This window comes from Myzus persicae, unplaced genomic scaffold (genome assembly GCF_001856785.1).
Source record: "Myzus persicae strain clone G006 unplaced genomic scaffold, MPER_G0061.0, whole genome shotgun sequence".
NCBI lineage: Eukaryota > Metazoa > Arthropoda > Insecta > Hemiptera > Aphididae > Myzus > Myzus persicae.
Window position 1 is genome coordinate 445,053 of NW_019101124.1, and position 23,038 is coordinate 468,090.

At 32.8% G+C, this 23,038-nt stretch overlaps 1 protein-coding gene across 1 annotated transcript; it reads left to right on the top strand.

The window, feature by feature from the left end:
- Positions 1–1,537: 1,537 nt before the first annotated feature.
- Positions 1,538–19,211, top strand: LOC111027789 (neuroligin-4, Y-linked-like). Its single transcript, XM_022306219.1, has 11 exons — positions 1,538–2,224; positions 13,531–13,725; positions 14,527–14,721; positions 15,036–15,321; positions 15,422–15,551; positions 15,625–15,852; positions 15,942–16,093; positions 16,184–16,284; positions 16,364–17,238; positions 17,308–17,655; positions 18,106–19,211. The coding sequence occupies exons 1-11, from the start codon at positions 1,747–1,749 to the stop codon at positions 18,808–18,810; spliced, it is 3,693 nt and encodes a 1,230-aa protein (XP_022161911.1). The 5' UTR covers positions 1,538–1,746; the 3' UTR covers positions 18,811–19,211.
- Positions 19,212–23,038: the final 3,827 nt, after the last annotated feature.

Below are 23,038 nucleotides of genomic sequence, written 5' to 3' on the forward strand. Positions count from 1 at the left end.
TTGGCATTGCCGTCGTCGTCGTCGTATAGTTGCAGCAGTCTCCGCCTCCGGTTGTTGTGATGATTTAAATTTAGAACGTGTGTAGGCCTTGGTCGCGGCGGTGGCAGCAACGTCGGCGTTGTCGTCGTCTTATTGTACACTCGGAAGCTGGGGACGAATGCTCTTAATGGGCCTAATACCGAACGATTTTGCGAATTTCAGACGGACCACGTGTGTGACTATTATTCCTTCCGCCGGAATGCGCTTATTATAAATGTATAACAAAAAACTAGCACGTTTCCTGTTAATCTGTGTATATTCGTATATGGGTACCTAAATTATATACAGTTTTTTTTTAGGGCAGAAGGGAGTGCAAAATGTCGACGTATAACGATAGACTTTTCAAAAAAAGCATCGCGACGAATGAAAATATGTATTAGTTAGGTATATCAATAATGTTCTGTACAACCATCGTAATCTTTGATACTTTAACCATAAATCTTACAATCCATGATCCATATTATATTATATAATAGTATAATATCATTAATTATCATAAATTATGATTCATTATATTACATTATAGTGATTTATCGTTTATTCTCTATATTATAATGTTTAGAATCAAAGATAAGATGAAACAAACATCTGTGATCATCTTGATAATAATTCGTGGCATACCATGTATAATAGACGTAACAGTCTAGTGGCGCTTTATGTATTTTATGAGATAGCATAGGTGCAATGGGGTAGGTCATGGGTAATAGGTACTTATATAAAAATTAAAAAGTTATAATTTATTGAGGCCCACAGGTGGATTTCGATCACACAAGTAAGTGATATATATTAGTATATATGGTAATTGTACCCAAGTACGAAACAGCAGTCTAAGCAAATCCATACTGGTAACGTAAATGATGTATACACATCGACCTTAGTAAGTATTTATGGTAAATGATAATGTGAGAAGAATCTGCCTAAAATACACATCGTGTGGATATTATTGAAATAGATCATTTTTAAGTCACATAAATATTGTGACAACGTGGATAGTCTCAGGATGGAGTTTCGTTAAAATTGCCAACGAACCGTAAAAGTGTCAAACATTTATTTTATAATATAATTGTAACACTACCCGGTAAAATTTCCCGTATTTATACTCGGAATCCGTATTAATTCAAATCTGCCCGACAACAAATAATTAATAATTATTAATATTATGTGTTATAAGAACGATGATCGGGCGTCGGGTCGGAAGAAAGAAAATCGGCCGCACGCCTATAATATAATATCGACGACGTCCGATCGAATTTCCACTCGGAATTTTCCACCGGTGACACGATCGGCGCCGGACATCGATGATCCTCTGTGACACCAGAACTATAATATACCATTATTCGCCACACACGAAAACTGTCGGTCTATTTATTTATTTTAATATAAGAAACACATCACGATTATTTACGTTGGCAGGCCCGCGAGCGACCGAACGCGACGGCCGCAGCCGGCGGGTGGAACATATTTTAAATAGCTCAGCGGCCGTGTGTACGCCGCGGCCGCGCGCGTGTCAGTGTGTGACTACGCGTAAACACGTGCGCTCGTGTCCGTGTGCGTGTGCTGTGTTCGCGACTGTATAATATTTTATCATAATGCGTGTGCGTGTGCGAAAGACCCGAGCGATACCTTAATACGTATCGGGGGCCGATATACAGAACGGCGGTTGTGGTTCATCGCGCAGCCATCGGGTTCGATGCGGCGGCGGCCGTCATGGGCGGCGGCGGAACGGCGACGCTTGCCCTGGTCCTGGTGACTGCGGCCGCGGCCGCAGTGATGGTGGCCGGTGGCGTCCGTCCCGAAGTGCTCGGCTACACCGAGACGGTGTGGCTAGACCGGCAGGGACCGCTCAAAGGCCTCATCACCACTGTCGGTGGAGGTGCCGAGCAGCGGCTGGACAGGGTCGAAGTGTACTTGGGCGTGCCGTACGCCGCGTCCCAAGAGAGGTTCATGCCACCCGGCGAATCACCCACGTGGTGCCCGAAGGCAGACGACGGATCGTTTGACAGGAGCCACTGCCGGCCGCTACGGGCCGAGTATCTGAAACCAGTGTGCCCGCAGCGGCCGCCCGATCAGCTGGTGGCCAACAAGCGACCGTCGGCCGTCCGGCAGAACTACCTGAAGCGGCTGACGCCATACCTGGGCAACCAGAGCGAGGACTGTCTGTACCTGAACATATACGCCCCGCACGGTAAGTCGTCAACGGTTTCGAGAATCAGGATCAGCCTGGCCGGAGTTCAGTAAGGGTGACTAGGACTTAAACTTGATAGCATAGCCGTGATTCACAAACGTCGTTCAATGTGATTATAAACTCTTTCCATTTCCATGATTTAGGATTAAAGTAATGAATTAATTTTTCATTCAACTAATTAATATTTTAATAGTTGTATAAAGGGGTAAATAGAGGTAACTGTACCTCTACAATATACAACAATAAATGGGTTCGATAACAAAATGAAATTATATAATTGTATAATTAAATGATATATAAACACGAACAACTGTACAAGTAGATTTTGTTACTTGAAACAATTAAAAGGTAACTTAGAGGTAATATAAATAGTAAATAAATTAAATAGAATAATACTGAATATTAATGAAAACATGAGATTCGAAAAAATTTACATATACACGCCACACTATCATTAGAAACTATATCAGTTTAATGATTGAAATGTTTATATTGTTTTTTATGCAATTCATCTAAATTATTTTAAAGCAAAATATTGGAGTTTCATTCATTATTGTCTATAATATATTATAATATCAAATGCTCGTCTTCAAGACAATTAATAAATAATCAGTTTTAAAGGTCAATTTGGTTTTAAACCATTTTTCTTTTCAGAAGTCACCCGTAAATGTGATAAATCACACGGGTTCCATCATATGTTTTATGATACACGTGTAACCTATTGATTATTGTGGGTTCTTACTTTTTATAATTTATGTCAATATTCAGTAACTTTCAAATTAAACACATTTTTTACTCTTATAATTTATAGTTTTTTGTTTATTTCTATAAGCTTGCATTATACTAACATTGTCGATTTACTCGTAATTTTAAGATTTTAATGAACAGCAGCAATGGTACTAACAGCAAGTACACATGTTTTTTACAAAAAATATTAACATTTTCATTAGATGTTTCTTCTTTGTATCAAAATAATCTTTAATAATAGGTAACCTTATTTTTGTAATTGTTGAACTGTAATAGTTTATACTAGAAATTTGTAATAAAAAAAAATACCTTGTTAATAACGCCATGTACCAATTTATTCGCAGAACTGGTTAGGGCGTATAGGGTTAGAATAATATTTGTACACATATAAAATGTATTTCAAATCCAATAACCATTTTAATTATTAGATTTGTTCAATTAATAATAATTTTGCTTGTAAATCTAAATATTTGTAAGTAGTTCAAAATTATCATACATCAAAGGGCTCTCCACGCTAATTATATTTTCTACGGTTCGATTAACTTTGCCTAATTTTTAATATATGTTTCAAACTTGACATGTTGAAATTGAGTAGATTTGTATTAAAAAAAACCTCATGATTATTTTCCCTATTTATGAAAGATTGGTTATTTTCTTAAAATAAATTTAAAATAAATTTCGATCTCGTTCACTTGAACTCCGTTTTTAATTCGCTTAGAATGAACCATGCAAAACGTATGTAGACACACTAATGCACACGCTATATGCGTATGTATATTTATAATACGATGATAAAATAACATTGACAAGATGCGTTATTGGGCTTGAGGGAACCACACCACAGAATGTTTGCTTCCGGTTTCTGATTACTTTCAAGAAGAATATGGCAATAAGGCGCAAGTGCAGTGTTTGCCTCGAAAGCGACATTTTTAAAACCGAAACGTTTAAACGTGAAGTAACGATGCGTTAAAAATAACTAGCTATACATTATACACGGTGAGTACAAATATTTCTATCGGTCATTTGTACGTTAAAAATGTTCTAACGATAGTAATATCACTTTGCACTCTGTACAAATCCGATGAAAATCAATTCCATCAGATATTATTTTATTGAAAACCGGTGTCAATAAGTTTTAATTATCACAACATAGTAACATTGAATATTAAATTATTTAATAATTCAAGATCAAGGACGTACTTAGGTGAAAGGATTGTGGGGTTGCAATTGTTTTTATGGATTTACCCATTTGGCGGCCTCATCATCACTATCCACAACTTACAAACATCAACCATTATCATTTATCATTCGTCAATCTGCAAGAGTCATGGATATTATTTTTCGGATTGCAGTTGTGTAAAATTCAAAACTTTTTTATGTATAAAATATAATTTAATATTTGGTATCGTTCAAAAAAATTTTTAATATGGCCGGGAAAAATACCAAATGATTTAATAAAATCTATGATGTATGCTCGTAGCTAACTCGTGTTAGTCCTGTACAGCTGCTGCCATATCGCTCTAAAATCAAAGTTATCTATTTACATTTATGGACTCAATTTATTACTAGCTATTATAAGTACTTATTTCACATTTTAATTATTTATTACAGTTTTGTTAACAAATCAAATTTAAAGACCTAACTGAGTGAATTATTCTTAAATCTTATTTTCATTTTTGTTGTAGTTTATAGTATTATTGTTTTCACTTTTTTGGCTTTAGTTAATATAATCTATTATAATACTAGGTATAATTGTATAAATACAATAGGTTACATATTTAAATTCAGAGAAAAAAATTAATAAATAAGTCGAGCAGCTTCCAGAAAATTAGTCACAGAATATTAAAATATTTTTTTTTAAATTAACTTTGTTCCTATAGTGTCAAAGTTTGGCAATTATTGTACCAAAAAGAAACTTTAAAATTTGTAATATATATGTAAATATTGAGTGTCTTTGGGTTCTTTGATTCTTTCCAACTTAATGCACTCAAATGACTGCAGGTGGTTCATTATTTTAAGAATGTCAAAACTCTAAATACGTTTCTGTTTGACACTTTTGACTAGAGTCACAAGTGTACAGGATGATTCACAGTTAACTCTCACATTCTCAAAAAGTATTTAGTTTAGAAAATATATAATTCATTAATTCAACATATGGAGTTATTCAAAAACAACATTATTGAAGAAAAATATGATTTAAACGTTAATACTTTTCAGAAGTTTTAGTTTTAACAGTGTTGATTCTTGACATTAAAATATCATTAAGTATAACTTTTCTCTAGTATATAAGCATTTCCTCGTGTTTTTAAATCTATATAGTATGTGGTCATATGGATGTTGTATATTATTTGAGCATTATATATGCCTTAGTAAGTATACAGAAAGCATTAAAGCAAACAACGATGCAGGGTATCTGAGGTTGGCTATTAAACAAACTTTTTTAGATAAGCTGTGATGACATTTTGATTATATAACATTCCGCCTAATCCTCAAACTAATAACACAGTCCCGTGCGTCTTAAAAGCACAAACCCATTAATGTACAAAGTGCAAATTTGATTTTTTTTTAATTCGCTGTAATGATTCTAGGCAATAATACCTATTATTATTTTTCAATTTTTTTGAAATTGATTCATAAACGCAACTAGAAAAATTATTGATCCAAGCAATAATATCCATTTATAATCAAACACGATTTTTACCTTCTTATGAGTGGACTCCCACATGACATTTCATTATAATTAAATTATCTTATTAATTGTAAATACATTAAACCTGACGATAATAAGATATCGTTGATGTTTAGGAAACATTACCCAACCACTAAAACCAGTGAAGTTTTTAAATTTCAATACTGCAGTTATATACATTGTTTTCATATAATCATATCCATACCAAAAATCCATAGTAAATTTTTAGAAAAAGTATAAAATTGTCTTTGGAATATACTTAATTATTAAACAGTTAATAATCCAACAAATAAAAAAGAAACTCAAAATGTGCTCCAATAAATAAGAAACATTTATACATAGGTAATAGGTTTATAATACATGTGGATTAAATAGTGTGTACTGTTTACATGTGCTGCACTGCTACCTTAAATTGTTGATTAATTATTGACAATCAATTTATTCTAAAAATTCAAGAAAATTAGGTCATTTGACATAAGACCAAAACATAATATCATCGCTATTGTAGTGAATTATACATAAAACGACCGTGGATCGGTCTGCGTATTTTTAGTCGTACATGATTTATGTCAGATAGAACAGCAGTTTATCATCCTAGGTCTTTGCTTCCGGTGAAAAAACTCCCTGTACCATATTTTCGTTAAATGTGTTTTTGACGTAAAATTAACAGCGTGTTCTTCTAAAACTACGTGGTGCAATGCAAGACATAATATGTTTGGATGTCATTCAAATGTTGTGAACAAGTTAATTGAATATTTGTCGTAAACTGCACCAATTTTCGAAATTCTATTTTAACCTTTCGGCTTTCTAAGAATCGGGTGAGATAGTCATAGCAATAGTATTTAATAACTCAAATTTGTAATAAATTATTATAAGTTATTATTAATAATGCATACTCAAGTCTCCATACCCTACCTCAAAATGTCTTCAAAATTTTAAAATAATATTTCACACTATAACATCAATATTTGTAGTCATAAATGTTTGAAATGAATTGATTTTTGTCTCACACTTAACTAAATGTCTAAACGTAAATTCAGTATTGACTAAATTTATAATACACATATTTTGGACCTTCCTCCCCGAAAAACATCTAGATACGGCTTTATGTATATTTTATATCCTCAAACGGATTTTGATGCTGAAAATAATATTATAATGTGGAGGGGGCTCAATTTTAAGTTTATTGTACGCAATTAATTTCCTTACAATTGGATCACAACGGACAAGAACGATAATAAACAAAGCCGTTAACAAATAATTATATGTAACTCATCATTTAATATCCGTGTAGGTAGTAAATAATAATATATAATTCGTTTAATGCGAGAGAATAATCGTAAAATATGCCAAGAATCGGTTTAGAATTTTTAAACATATTTCATATAGTGAAAAATGTTGTTTTCAAATATATATTTTTTTTCGACTGTTTACTGTCAAACCGTATAATAAGATTTTTGGCATGTAATTGCGAAATGTAAATTATAGTTTTAGCATTCACTTTCGTTTTAGGATATTTTTATCACCACATACAACCTACTACAGTTTGTATTAATGTCGTATATACTGAGGTCTGAGACTATGTAAATATTGGTTTAACGAGATGGCGTATCAGCCGATTGTTGTTCACAGACAAGCGATCTGAGAAGCACTATAATAATAGGCAGCATCGACAATTCTATTCACCTATAATACAATGGGCACAATAATATTTAAATGATGTCGTCTTCAAAACAAATACGCACATTATACAATAGTTCAAAATTGAAAGACGCGTGTTCATTTCTCGACGTGTAAAGAAAAAAGAAGACACCCTTTGGCACTGCACGGAATTGAATGCCGTCGTCGTAGTCGTCACGTGTCTACTTAGCTCATAACGACACCGGTAAACGACCTCACGAAAGCGCACGTGGTATCTTATATATAAATTCGAATAATCGCATAAAAAAGAACTATTCTCTTCGTGTCGTTCCGGTCCTCCCTTCCGCAGTCCTCTCGTCGTTTCGTCTTCCCATGGGCGCGCAACAGAGATAGACACGCGACAGTGCACACACCGGCTAAAGACAGAGAAAGAAAATCATGTACAGGCAGTTATACTGATCCTGGTGCAGTGTATATATATATGCGTGTACACAACACACTCACATATAAATGCTATGTCTTATGTGTAAAAATGTAATAAAAAGAACCCGGTAATTGCCTGGCGTGGACGTGTTGGCACGGGTCCAAAGCGAGAATGAATACACGTCCGCAAGCACCCTATTACTATTTCAGTATATATTTTCAATATTGTGTGTAATTATTTTTGATATATAACTCGCCTACTACGACCGTAAAGGTAAAGGGTGAGAGAAGTTGTGCCCGATCACATTGCGGTTTAAACATGTTGCACTTGTGGTGTGGGGAGGGGGTGTTGATGCAAGTGATTCGGAGAGGACAAGAACAGCTCACTATTTGGACAAGTTATTATCCCGTCGAGTGCAGTGGAAGTGTAGCACAAATTTTAATATTTATCCTACAATAATTGCTGTACTCCTAGATCAAAGCTTTTTTCATTAGCTACTCATATTTATTGCATATTTGAAGAGTGTATTTTTAGTATATAATTAGGGGTTAAAGGGATAGTTGTCGTAGTTTCCTTGCATTAAGAGGACGTTGTACGTAGTACCCACATATGTTATCTCCGTCTTCCTAACAAATAGTAACGACTTGAAAGGAGTTACATTTAGGCAGTTGCGTAAATTAAAATAAGAGTAGGTGGGTAGTGGTAGCCAGTAGGTACTTGGCAGGTCTGTGCCTGGTATAAAGCAATTGACTTTAAAATTATAGCTGCTAACTTATTTTTGATGATTTTCAATAAATGTTACTGGGTAAGTGGGAGGGTAGTCACTAGCCAATAGTCATAACTCATAAGAATTAAATTGAGTAACTGATAATAATCTATCACGCCGCCACTGCTAACGAATAACATATGAACAATTTTACGTTCCGGATAAGAATCCATTTAACTCTGTTGTTTAATTTTACTGTGAAACACATGTGGGTACGACGCGCGACGTCCCCTTAAGAGTTAAGCCGTTGTTGGCAAACTAACTGATCAGCCAGACCCAGACGAGTTATATTTTGGTGTTTACATGCGTACATAGTATAATATACAATAGGTATATATCACATTGTACTGTGTAAAAAAAAGGAATAACTGTTTGTGAAACACAATCAGCAATACAAGTTGAAGTATCATTTACCTGCACCTTTTTCACCCGAAAATGTTGCCTATCTCTTTTGAAGCTCGTCGCATCCGCAATATAAAAATAAATAACAATAATATTTATTTTAACCCATTAATTATTTTAAATAATAATATATACTTTAATCTAAAAATGTGTATTCGTGTGACGAGTGTGTTGTGTGCACATTGTACAGGATTTCTACCTAGGTGAGGGCACAATAATAAGACTTGCGTTCACGTATAAGTTTATACATATAATATTAAACCGATGTAATCGTTTGAGTGATATGTAATATGCTGGTTTATGTGTTTAAACTATACTATATAGCTACCGAATATCGTATGTGTATTTCTTTGTAACTTTTTAGACGGCCGCCCCAGATGGTACTCATAGACCAAAACGGCTGCTGCGTTGTCAAACGTAAGCCGCCACCATACATTGTATCTATCGTTCGGAGAAGAAAATTTATAACTATAATAAACAGTAAAAAATATTTTGAAATCGTTCTATTTCGTAAATTGGTACCTACGTGGCTACGTAACCATTTCCTCTATGTCCCTTGTTAAATATTTTCGTTGATTATTAATCACTCAAAAATAGTGTTTTTTACAATATCCGTCTCGTCCTACACAAGAATCCATAAATTATTTTATTCGTCACTTTCGAAGTATAAAAATATTATCGTATACTAAAGCTTTTCAGTGTTGTCGACCAATATTTTTAACCATAGCGATATTAATACACTAATATTGCCAATATTAAGTCTGTAAAATGAAAGAAAAATATTGATCTTCAATAATATCCCTTAAAGTAATTTACTTTCGAATAATAAATATTTAGGCAGTAATTTACATAACGATTTAAAAGCGGGATGTAATTTACAGTGACCCGTACCCAATAACTATATAATACTATTTGTTTTTCGTCAAGTAGGTAATCACATAACCAACATAAACTATATAAAGCCATTAATAATATTTATTTTACAATACCGATTTATTATATTCTTCTTCAGACCACAGCTTAGTTTCCAATGATTTAAATTTTAAAGTCATGCACTTGTTGTGGACTCTTAAATTATTATTTTCTGATATGAATCTGACCATGATCACATAAATTGTATGGATTTATACACTTCTAAAGCATTGTCATAATCTACAGGTAAATATAACACGTTTATACCTTTTTTTATTACCTAAGCCAAATTAAAATATAATACCAAATAATTATTGAAAAATAAATAATAATAATATTATAATAAAATAATAAAACAATACTAATCATAATAGAAAGGACATTAGGGTGTTCAAAGGTGTTTGAATATAATTAACTGCTTGAGCACCTAAATATAAGCCATTTTTGTAAAATGTTTGACTAAAAATATAATTATTCTAGAATTTCACTTATAGATAAAAATAGAGTTAAGAAGCTGTGTTCTGGAATTGCTACACTGACAGGACAAGTGCAAACTGAAAAAAATAAATGATATTTTCTGATATAAGGTAAAATAAATTCGGGCTAAAGTACGAACCAGTACACGACGCATTGGTGGGGCGATCGACCCTTACCCACTTTTTTTATTCTTCGTTCAAAAATCAGGAACGGGTGATAACTGTTTATCACAATACTGCCACCCTTACGCCTATCAACCTCTTAAGGACGCACTTGCATAGATAACGGGTGGGGGCCACTCAACCATGAACACTGAAGCACACCCTATGTATGAAAGGTCCACAAGACAAGAAAAATATATTGTGACTATAATACCACATCATTTTTAACTCTATGCATCGATTGATACATCAATTATACAAACTCGAATGAATTATCAACATAGGGTATGGAAATTGGCGTATTAAAATTAACTGAAGTCTACGCAATATATTTATGTATAGGTATACACACGCCGACACTCGGGCTCAGAGATTCAGCTGACATGACAATATAAACAATATTTCGAATTTATGTTTCCAAAACGGAACTAAGTTGTCAAGTATGAATCCATAAATTGTGGTTGATCGAGCAAGGTTTATTTTTATACTTTGTCATACAGTGGTCGCCAGTCCTGACCAAATCCTGGTCACTACTATAGATATCTGCATAAAATATGTCGAACGAGTAAAATATTATTATCATCTTGTTTACCTTATACCTTTTATCGGACATTTTTCCCACCGATACACCTCCTTTCGTAAACAACGTGCGCACTCACCGCTCCTATAACTGTTAAGTATATTACTACTGAACGCAAGCGTATTGCCAAAATATCGTACGGTTTATCCGTGGCAACCTATTTTTTTCTTCGACTCTGTGTAAATCTGTCATCGGTCGCGTCCGCTGCGTCTCTTAAAATAATCGCACCGTAACCTATAACCACCGCCACACACGCGAAAACGCGGTACCGACGTACCGTTAACCTATATAATATATAATATAATATTATGTAGGTTGGTCTCAGGTACCATAAATTATTAAGTATATTTAATAACCACTTTGTTGGATTTTTGAACTGAATGTTCAATACCACCGAAAAGCAAATTCAACATTTTTATAGGTACATTGATTACACCCAACATATACAAGCATAACTCTTAGTTGTTGCTTATTACAACCGAACTTCATTAAATAAAATAAAAAGTTTAAGTTGGACGAATAAATACGCTATAAATATGAACGAAATAAAGTTTTGTTGTACAATTTTTCTTAAAATAATAAACTACAAAATCAATGATAATAAAAAAGTATTTATAATTTAACTTATTATTATTTCATTTTAAACATACAGAGAACTACTAAGTTTTGTCAATCATACTTATGGATACTCGTGTAAAATGTACAATAATATTACATATGTACAGTAATATTCTCTGTAGATTTACAAACTTACTATAGATTTTTTACTTAATTGGTTTTTTTTAGATAAAACAAACAACAGTGAATTTGTATAGAGTCCAATTAATACTTAAATTACATAAAACAAATTACTGTATACATATTATTTTATTTATATATATAAATATATATTTTTTTATATTTCTGTGTTAATCCTATATACAATACACATACATGAACATTATACATTTACCGTCATGTCCATAGACACAATGAAACAAGAACTTTAATGAAGTTGTTTACCTATCTATTTAAATACCTACTTGTAACTCAAATAAACCAAATCAGAATTAATACTGCAGTTTAAACTTTAAGTAATTGATCTTACAAACGTATTAACAGGACGAAATAAATACAACATAATATAGTCTATATTCGGGTATGTCGTATGTATGTGTATTGTGTACGTACCACATTACATCAATAATTTAATAATGTATTAAAATAAGTCCCACATTTTATTTTTAAATATGCGATAAGATATTATAATATTATAATATGTATAACTAATATTTTGTAGGTTAGTCATTTTCGAAATGTTGAAGAAAAATGGGGAACTATAGCCAATTTTCATAAAAAAAAACGTGTGATGTTTTTAATGATTTCCACCTATGTCCTATATAGACAATGTGTGTTTATATCGTCCTACTATAAGTCTATATTCGCTTAAAAACCAACTTGATTGGGAATAGGCCAAATATTTATTAGGAACAAAATACGTAGGAGTGTGAGATAAATAGAGTAAAGAAAAACTACACGTCTGTAAGATTGCCATTATACCCGTTGGTTAGCAGTGGTGGTGGTATATTCCCCACGCATATAACAAATTATTTAAAGCTCAATCGAAACGAAAAGCTAATGTTTACTCTACCACGTCGGTAAACAAAATAACACTGAGACAGCGTCAATCATGTATTAGAGTAACCTATAAAAATAATGTGCTCGCGGTTCGAGTTAATAGCGGTACTTGATTAAAGACACAACACAAATTACATAATAATTTTAAGATGATTGTGATTATCAGATAGGTATACGGTATACCTATAGTGAATTATAATATCCATATGCAATAATTCAGTGTAATACCGGCGATCGTTGACCGTTTTGAATTATTATTAATGAAAAACCAGCTGGGATAAGTGAAATGTCAAAATAATCAAAAAAAATAAATAACAATTAGGTACATAAATAATTGGGGAAGTAATGCTAACGCGGTCCCCCCTCTGGTTCTCGATACCACGGAAAAAAAAAAAAAGGTACATAAATAATACTCAATATTATTTATTTTCATTTGAAGTATAAATATCTTTTAGATAACTTTTCTCCTAATATAATTTTTGCACTCGTGATTGCTGATTCTGATAGGCTAAGCGTTTATTCCGATGTTAATAGTGTAAAGATAGTGTCTATAATTTAAAAAAGTATTATTATTATTTATTACAATATTATACCTATAACTGTTTACGGAGGTAAAGGTGGGTCATCAATCTTCATAATATATGCAGAACATAGGCTCAAATGGGAAAGCGCCCCCTAAACATAACCTAAATTTTGTTTTGAGCTTATTCCATATTGTTGAAGGAGAGCTACCCCTCCCCCCCCCCCCTAAAAAACATTAACTCTATTCGCGCCTATAGTACAGAACGATAAATGAATAATCTTTACCCAGAATAAACATAATATATTATAATATTATACAACCTTATACCTATATTGAATACAATTTCCATAATATTTTTGTTGTATAGATCCAAAAAACGAGATGAACGATGAAGCGGGAAACGATTACAAAGCCACCACCAAGAAGACCAAGTACGCTGTGATAATGTTCATTCATGGGGAATCGTTTGAGTGGAACTCTGGCAACCCGTACGACGGTTCCGTGCTGGCTAGCTACGGAAAAGTTATTTTTATTACAATTAACTATCGCGTGGGCGTTTTAGGTGAGTCCTCTCTCCTGTATATAATAGAATATACCTGACATCGTATACGTTTGTGAGGCCGATAGTAGTAGGTATTATGCTAAAGATTCTTACCCATTGCCAAAGTAGGATGATGAAAGTTTAATACTCCGGAAAGTAGAAAGTAACGCTGCAATAATAGGTATTTTATAACATAAGTGTTTATTATTTTGATGTGTTACGACTTTATTATATGGGATTATTAGATGGTTGGAATTTAAAAGCTTTAATCTACCCTTGGTCACTAAAATCCTAACAACTATATAAGAAAACCTATATTTATTCTCATTTTCCGATTTGTATTTGTGGCGCGGTGGTTATAAACGGAAATAATATATAATTATTTTATTTCTGCAACTGCCTGTATTCGTTAAGTCCAAATGTCCGTTAGGATAAGGCCTGGATTATGGTATTGAATTATGGTTTATAGGTACAGTGTAAAGGCCCGATGCCCAATATAGACAACGGCTATATGTCTAAATATATGCATACAACGTTTTTGAGGCACGATTTCGTAATTCTCCCGAGAAAAATAATCACACAATATGTTATATTGTATACTATAGAGTAAAGGTAATAGAAATACATAGTATTTGTATCTACACATCTATGGCATATACCCGGCTCCTGAAGGCTGTAGTATATTTATTTGTTTACTATTGCCAGCATTGAATAGTACCAAATGCAAATCGATTACACGTGTAACATACTAACCTGTATTATCTAGGTAATAATATTGTTACTGTAAATATTATAGTATTTTTGTCGAATATATTCATGTAGGTTTTTTAAAGTCCAATGGTGGAGACATTCCGGCTAGTAATTTCGGCCTGTTAGATCAAATGGCAGCCTTAGAGTGGATCAAGAATAACATACAAGCGTTTGGCGGTAACCCAAATGCGGTTACGGTTATGGGACACGGTACCGGTGCTGCTTGCGCGAATTTTCTAATGATGGCGCCACCGGTCAATAACAATAGTGAGTACTGCACACTTATACAGTGTACATCACTACAGCTTATACACCGTATATGTATAAATTGAACAAATGTTTAAAAACAACGCATGTTCGCTGTAATAGTAATATATAGTAGTATAGACGGGATGCTAGTTTACACATACTAAAATAACACCAATATACCATTGATCTCATAATAAAATTAATGAAATATTATAATTCTATCGCTTTGTACTCTGCACACGTTTGAGTACAATGCATCAGTAATATATAATATAAATACATGTATATTTAACCGTCATAAACGAGTTCAACTTTTGTGCGAATCCTAACAGATCTTTTCCAAAGAGCTATACTGATGAGTGGTTCTGCTTTGTCCGATTGGGCGTTGGTGAAAAATCCAATCATGAACACCATACAAGTTGGCCAGTCGTTAAACTGCGAGCCAGGTGGCAATGAGAAATTTTTCGACTGCCTACGTAGAAAACGATTTACGGATCTCGTGTCGACCAAGATGTACTTGCCGCCGTTCGTCACCGTATTCGGTCCGATGGTCGATGGCGTGATGATTACCAACGAACCACTACCGTTATTGAAAGAGCATAAGAACTTAATGAAAAAGTATATATACTATTATATTAACACAAACGATCAAATCATTATAATAATACTAATCTTCACAAAATATATTATCATGTGTTTCAACAAATTTAATTTTTAGTTATAAAATCTTAGCCGGCGTCACGGAGTATGAAAGTTACCACTTACTAGACAGCGTGTCACTAGCACATGGTATGTTAGAAAACGAACAACACAAAGTTTTGTTGGATTACATGAAAGCTAAATTTGAGGTAATTAACTAATTTTTTTTCTTCTATGTTTTCATATGTATATAATATGTATAATGATAATTGTTTTTCAAAGCTTTTTCCAGATCTTACTCTTACGGCCACTTTAGCACAATATACCGACCGTGATCGAACGTGGTCTTCATCGGGAGCTCTGGAAAATCGTGATGTTTTGTTAGATATTCTAAGCGATGCCATGGTATTAGCACCGTTAACTCAACTTGCCGAAATCCAGTCAGAGGTCAATGAAAACACGTACTTTTACGTTTTTACTCATAGAAGTACTTTTAGTGAATACGATGTGGTAAAATCCATTTTAAATGATATAAAACAAAGTATTTGACAATTATGTTGTTATGTTGTTTACAGTAGTATCTCTTTAATACCCTATAGGTGAAAAAAAGTATAAACGGTGAAGATTTACCGTATGTTTTGGGTGTACCATTGGGTGGTAATACAATTCATCTTAAAACTCAATATGATCAAAAGGAAAAAAGATTATCTGAAATGATGATGACTCATTGGAGTAATTTTGCTAAGACAGGGTAAATATAATTTATTTAAATATTTTTACTACAACTTCTTAATTAATAACTGACAAAATCAAAAAAAAAAACAAATTTATATTTATTTAGAGACCCAAATTTTTCAAAAAAATCATACCAAAATGAATGGAAAATGAATAATGTACGATGGCCAAAATATAATACTGCAAATCGTGCTTACTTGGAACTAAGTGAGTCGATACGTTATATGATAATAAGATTATTCAATTAATCAAATCTAATATGGTTGTTATATTTCAACGGTTTCAGATTTGACCAATCGGCAGAGAGTGAACTATAGAACAAGTAAGTGTAAATTTTGGAACGTAGATCTTCCACAAAGAATCGAAGACAAACGGCAAAAAGACGCAGAACAGTCTAAGCCGTCATACTCTTCGTTGCCTGGGATAACGAAAGAGTCTCAACCTCCATGGATTGATCGCGAACCAATATTCAGCTTACCCACATTAATGCCAGACGATCCGATGCCAAAGCTCGATGAGATCCCAGAAGAACCCAACCCAGGTGAAGAGCCTTCAGCCGAACCATCCGACAAGAAGATCCAGGAAACCGTAGAAGCGTCGTCCTCCGTGGTCGTGTCTCTGATAATTATTATCGGGATACTTTTTCTGTTGGTCAACATCTGCGCATTCGGTGGAATTTACTACCAGAGGGATAAGTTGAGAGTTCGAGAACGTTTGTTCAACAACCGGTTTAGATGCAACGGTGCAAACACGAGCCGGACGTTTGACGACGACGACGATGACGATCAGAACGATGTGTACATGAAAACCACTGCAGAAGAACCGCAAATACCTAACGTTCACAAGTTCAACAAGAATCAAGCGTACGATTCAGTCGCGTTGGCCAGCGTAAAACCCGAGGCTATCGGTGGTAAACGGTTGGGTAAGTGGGCGGAAATATCGAGACAAAGAAGTAGTAGCACGGTAACCATGGACCCACATACCCGAGTCAAGGAGTGGATTAACACGGAGATCATACAACGGTATTCCCCTAGGATTTTGCGGAGACAGCGGAGGGAAGAGAAAAAAAGACAGTTAGTGTGTGCTGAAGACCCGTTGGTAATGGCCGAAAAATCTGAAGTACCAAACGTTCATAAAGCAGCTGAAAAGTCTAGAAATAAAGTAATTTATAGCGCAGTATTTGATTTTTTCTTCTAGATAACTATTTAATAAATGTATTTGTCGTCTTAGGTTTCTGTTGCTATTGACGCAACACCGGCCGCCAGGACGATAAGCGTGTTAAAGCAAACGCCCATAGAGCTGACAAAATCCATGGACGCGATGGGTCACTTAGAAAGAGTAGAAATAAAACCGTCGCTGTCATTGGGTTCGATTAACAAAAAAATGTTAACCAGAAGTGACGCTCTCAATGATTGTAACGACTCATTGATGTCTTCACAAGACACGTTACACAAGAGTTCCACTAGCATTCAACTGAAACCCGCAGTGAAGGAGAAGAGACCCGGCATTAAGGTCACTCATGGATACTCAAAGTCGGAACCCGCGAGAGACATCCCAAAAGAACCTGTGTACAGCCAAGTTAGTATCACACTGAAAAATGTGTATATAGTTTCTACAGCTGACTATTTGATTAATGATCTGAATTTACAAAATATCAATGCGTATAATATCCTATGAAAAAAAAACCATAACTTCTATAGTAGTATTGTCAGTTAAATTTGTTATGGGGGAGAAGAGTGAACATAATTATTGTAAGCTGCTACTATCATGACTTGGCCTCTTAAAATTAAAATTTGTGCAAATGGAATATTAATAGTGTAAATTATAATACAAATAACATGTGTTACACATTTTGGAAAGTAGTTATAATATTGAATTGATATATAGGTACTTGCATAAAATGTATATGTGTTCAATATTTTGATCTGTAATAAATACAATCATTCAAAAGTTAGCATTCTAAATAAAAAGATAAAATTAAGATGAAATGTCAATTTCTTCTTTGCCTGATCGATTTGATTTACTTAGGTGTGCAAGCCGAAGACCTTGGCCGTAGCTTCGTCAAAAAACGCGAGCTTCGAATCGTGCTCACACTATGAAGATATAAATGTTACATCCAAGGAGTACGCAATGAACGGTGGCAGCAGCGGTGTAGACTGCTGTTCAGATGGCGGTGGCGGCATCCGTCGGATCAAATACCCAAAAGTATTGCCGGACTTTCCGGCGCAATGCGGTCCGGGTCCCGAGCGTAGACTGTCACTTCCTCCACCGTTGGCGGGCATACCCGAGGGGTCCGGAAAAATACCTCCACCTCCACCTCCCAGGGTGTCATCGACGCTAGGCAGGAAGAAGGATAAGGCGGACGGCATATCCGTCGCTGGATCTTTCAACAGAGCACCGCAACAGGACACAATACCCGAGGAACACAAATCTTTGGTGGTGCCCTGCGTACCCAACAAGGTTTGTACCGCAGTGCAGGCGGCAACGGCCATGACGTTGGCCGTCAAGAAACCCGCCGAGCCTAGGATCGTCATCAAAGCCAGTTCAGTGCAGCAACACTCGCAGCACCAGCATTCACAGCACCAACAGCAGCAGCAGCAGCAACAGCAGAAACAACCCAAAAGGACGAACATACCTCGAGTCATACACCCTCAAAACAGTGACCGGAACAATAAAACGACGGCGACCGTGTCCGAAGGTGACACTGGCACGATTAAGAGAAAGAAGAAATGAAATGCATACGAGCTTTTTATTATTTCCTACCATACTACAAAAGTGTATACCACGAACTATATTATTTTGTTCAATCATCATGTTATTGAATTATTAAAACAATAACGACACGCCGCTGTTCATCGTATTGTATTGTATTGTATTGTATTGTACTGTGTGTGTGTGTAAGTGTGTGTGTGTAAGTGTGTGTGTGTGAGTGTATGTATTTGTATATTATGTTTTGCGATCGCCATATACATAGTGCTGATGTATATTGTATATTTTTTTCATTTTTTTTATAGTATTCGTAACACTGAGAAAGTTTCTTTCAAACGCGTACCTACCTCGGTCGGATTTTTAACATGACGTTAGAAAAAAACATTTATGTATAATATACTCTTAATATTATTTTTTTCTTTTTATATATTTATACTTAATTACCTGCCTTAACGTTAGTTAGACTACAATCGAATTGGGTGGTAAATAGTAATAAGTAATAACAGTCATTTCCACTATTTATTGGATTAGATTTAGATAAATCAAGTTTTATTTTTTTTAATTATGGTATTTGAGATAAGAATTTATTTAGTTTCAAACCGATCGTGTTTGATTACATTGTCTATATTTTAATGATTTAATCTAAACAATGACAATTTAAATTCAAATGTATGATATTAGTATAATATATAATATTATATAGGTGCATAATTTTTTTATTAATTTGTCACTGATCGGTTTATTGCAAAGAAAATATTTGAAGATATTGCAAGATATAATAAGTCATTCGTATTATTTTTTTGAAGAAACCAATATTTGAAACAAATCTGGAAACCAGTTTCAAAAATTAGTTTAAATTGATTTTTGGGTTTTTTGAAGTCTAATTAATTTTCTCAGAAAATGATTTATAACACTTTTTTATTATGGTTATAGTTTTCCTAGAAATCAATTTTAGAAAATGATTTATCCACAAACTAGAATATCCTATAAGGATTTATGAAATAAATTTACCCAAAAAATCATTATCTTTAATACATTTATAATATTTAAGAAATACTACTAACTAGGTAGTTTCAGATCAATATTAATAATAAAACCACTGGGAAAATCATCTGAAAATTGAAGATGACTATTTCGGTTCAACTATAAAGGTATCGAAAACATAACCAGAACAAAGGCAGACATTGAAACGTTTTTTAAACGAAACTAACACGGATATTAAAAATTTACAATTATTAACTTTTTTTGCCATACGTTTATAAATTATTGAGTATATCTCACCTTTAAATTAAATATATATTATAAATAATTATAATAAGATGTGGCAGCTAAATTTGGTTAAAAACGCCAAGTTACCTACTTCTTTCAATTTGGTAATAAGTTATCATAATAGTATAATTTTAGCAAAAAATATTTATGATATGTATACAGGGATGGGCAAAACACATAACTTCGTGTATTTCAAATACAAAATGTGTACTTGGAAAATACTGAAAAATACAAAATTCAATAATTTTCAATTTTAAGTTTGTTAGGAAATTTTTGTTTTTAAAAAATTGTTTATAAATTATGATTTAAAAATAATCATGAATATAAATTATTATAAGCTTATAACTTTAAAATTAAAATTTGATATTTATCACAAATTTAAAAGCATTCTCCCCTTTTAAAAATATAATTTTTTCAAATACTGTATCACTTATCCTTGAGCTGATAAACGTTATATATATTTATATATAATGTATAGTAGACAACCCTAGGCCTCCACACGAGTATGTCTCGGTGAGGCCCAGTAATCTCACAGATTTAAATTTAAATAAAAAATAAAATAAATAAATATTATATTTAATTAGCAACTGGTGAATTTTAGGATAATTTTTTGAACAAGGATTTTCTTTTATTTATTGGTTAAAAGTGTAAATCTAACCTATAAGTCTTCACCCCAGAAATATAATCAAGAGCTTACCGATGATCCTTGAGGCTTGCAGTGGCGTTTTAGATAATCGCGATGAAGAAGTTATGAAGTAGGATCAGTAGACTCTCCACCTTTTATCATGCCATCCATTCTTTTATACTTTTTCCCCCTCCATATTACTTATTGTATACATTTTTATTACATATTGTGTATATAATCTTGTTGGTTCTAATAAACAAAAAAAAAATCGTGACTAAAAGGTACCAAATCTAAAAGTTTACGCAAAGGTTAGTTTGGAAAAAAATTGAAAGTTGGATCCAAAATTATAAAGTAGCTTGAACATGTACCTGAATCTAGATAATTATTTTTTTATCTCTTAGCTTATCTAGATAAATACTTAAGTTATCTAAGCATTTATTTAAGTTAAAAATTCAACTTATTTAGATAATTCACAAGATAAATTTTGAAAAGTGTCTAGATCTGTTCGAAAATGTTTCATTTTATTCTCATTGTCTCGGGCACAACTTGTAGATACGTAAAATAACCGGGCTAAAAATATATGACCTTATTCTGAAAAGACTATAATTTATTCCTATTTAGTACATAATTTATAATTCACATTGACATATTTACATAGCTGCGGTATCCTAATATTCATGATAATTGATAATTCTGACAAGCGAATACGTGAGATGCTATTAATATACTTCGGGTTTTATATTTTATAATACAAATCTATGGACTATGAATTATCTGTAAACTAATTTTAATATATACATGACATATACAAATAATAAACATTTCGTAAACACAATACTCGTAAATATCGACGAAAGTAAACATATTATACAGACATGTACTTACATGACAGTAAAGATATTTTTTTAAATTAATTATTTTAACTTTAGATTCTATAATTATCTGTAATTTATCCAGATAAAATATGTTTATCTTATTGTTAGATGAATTTGATTTGCTTATCTTTTATCTGTATCTTAGATAAAATTTAGTGTTTTTATCTTTGTCTTTATTCAGATGATTTTTTTGTTATCTGTTCCTAGCACTGAATTTATTGGTCTAAAAAAAATACGATGACGAACAACACATATTAATATATTATCATTTTAATGTTATGTTTTTTTTTTTTTTATTGAGATTCCAACATATTATTTTATTATATAATGTTATAATTTAAGATAATTTAAATAATATTGCTAATGTTTAATATTAATATAATGGGAGTACTAATTACCATGGCCGGCATGGCCCATGGCCCAAACTATACGGTAACTAAAAAAGACCAGGTTTTATTATTTGGTCATCTCCGTATAGACCACATGGCTAAGGAAGACCTTACTTACAAGTTACGGAACACACATTACGACCAAGTACATACTTCACTATATTTCATTACTTTCTATATTAAAATAAGAAGTATTGCAAAACGAATAAAAATTAGGTAAATATCTCTGTCAAAAATGCAGGTAATGAAATAGTCGGTATCTATAGGTGCCCACTAAAAATGTACAAACTGTTTTAACAACACTGTTATGCATCATGATCACCGATCAATAATAATTATTGTTACAAACTAAAAAACAATTTGTACTATATACACTGTCTAGATCCTTTTAAACTTCTTTTAAAAATTTAAGATTAATTTGTGATTTCGTTGTTCGTTAACCAGCTGCCCAGGCGCCCAGCTAAGGAAATAAAGGCAAATTTGAAAACATTACTGAATAAACAAAACAATTACTTTGGTGCCTACAAGACAAAATAGTTTACATAAAACAACTTTCAACTCTATAAACGAAAATTAAAGTTCGTAAAACGTAATACATATTTCATTAACAATATTTGATTGACACCATTAAACGACAAACGTTATTATAAAAAATGGTATCACTATAATACTATATATACCATTGACTTCACTTGAGTCAACATTTTGGGATAACAAAATTATTCACAAAAAGTTGCCTCCTGTTCTTTTTTTCAACCGTGAATTTGTATCATTATATTTTATAACAAAAATAAATTGTGTATAATATATTTAGTATACTTGTAATTTTAACTGAACTTGGTTATATTATTAAAATATTCAATATATATATATAGAAACATATAGCAGTATACATTTTAACAATTCAAAAGTATTTTGACGATGATGTTATTACTTCATACTGTGAGTTACAACTTACAACTGTAAAAACTAATATTTTCTTGAATAATAAAATATATTAAATATAATTTTAATGTAGTAAAAGCAAAACAATACCTCTTCTACCCCATCAAAATGTATGGGGTAGTAAATAGTATTCCTTATACTTTATAGTG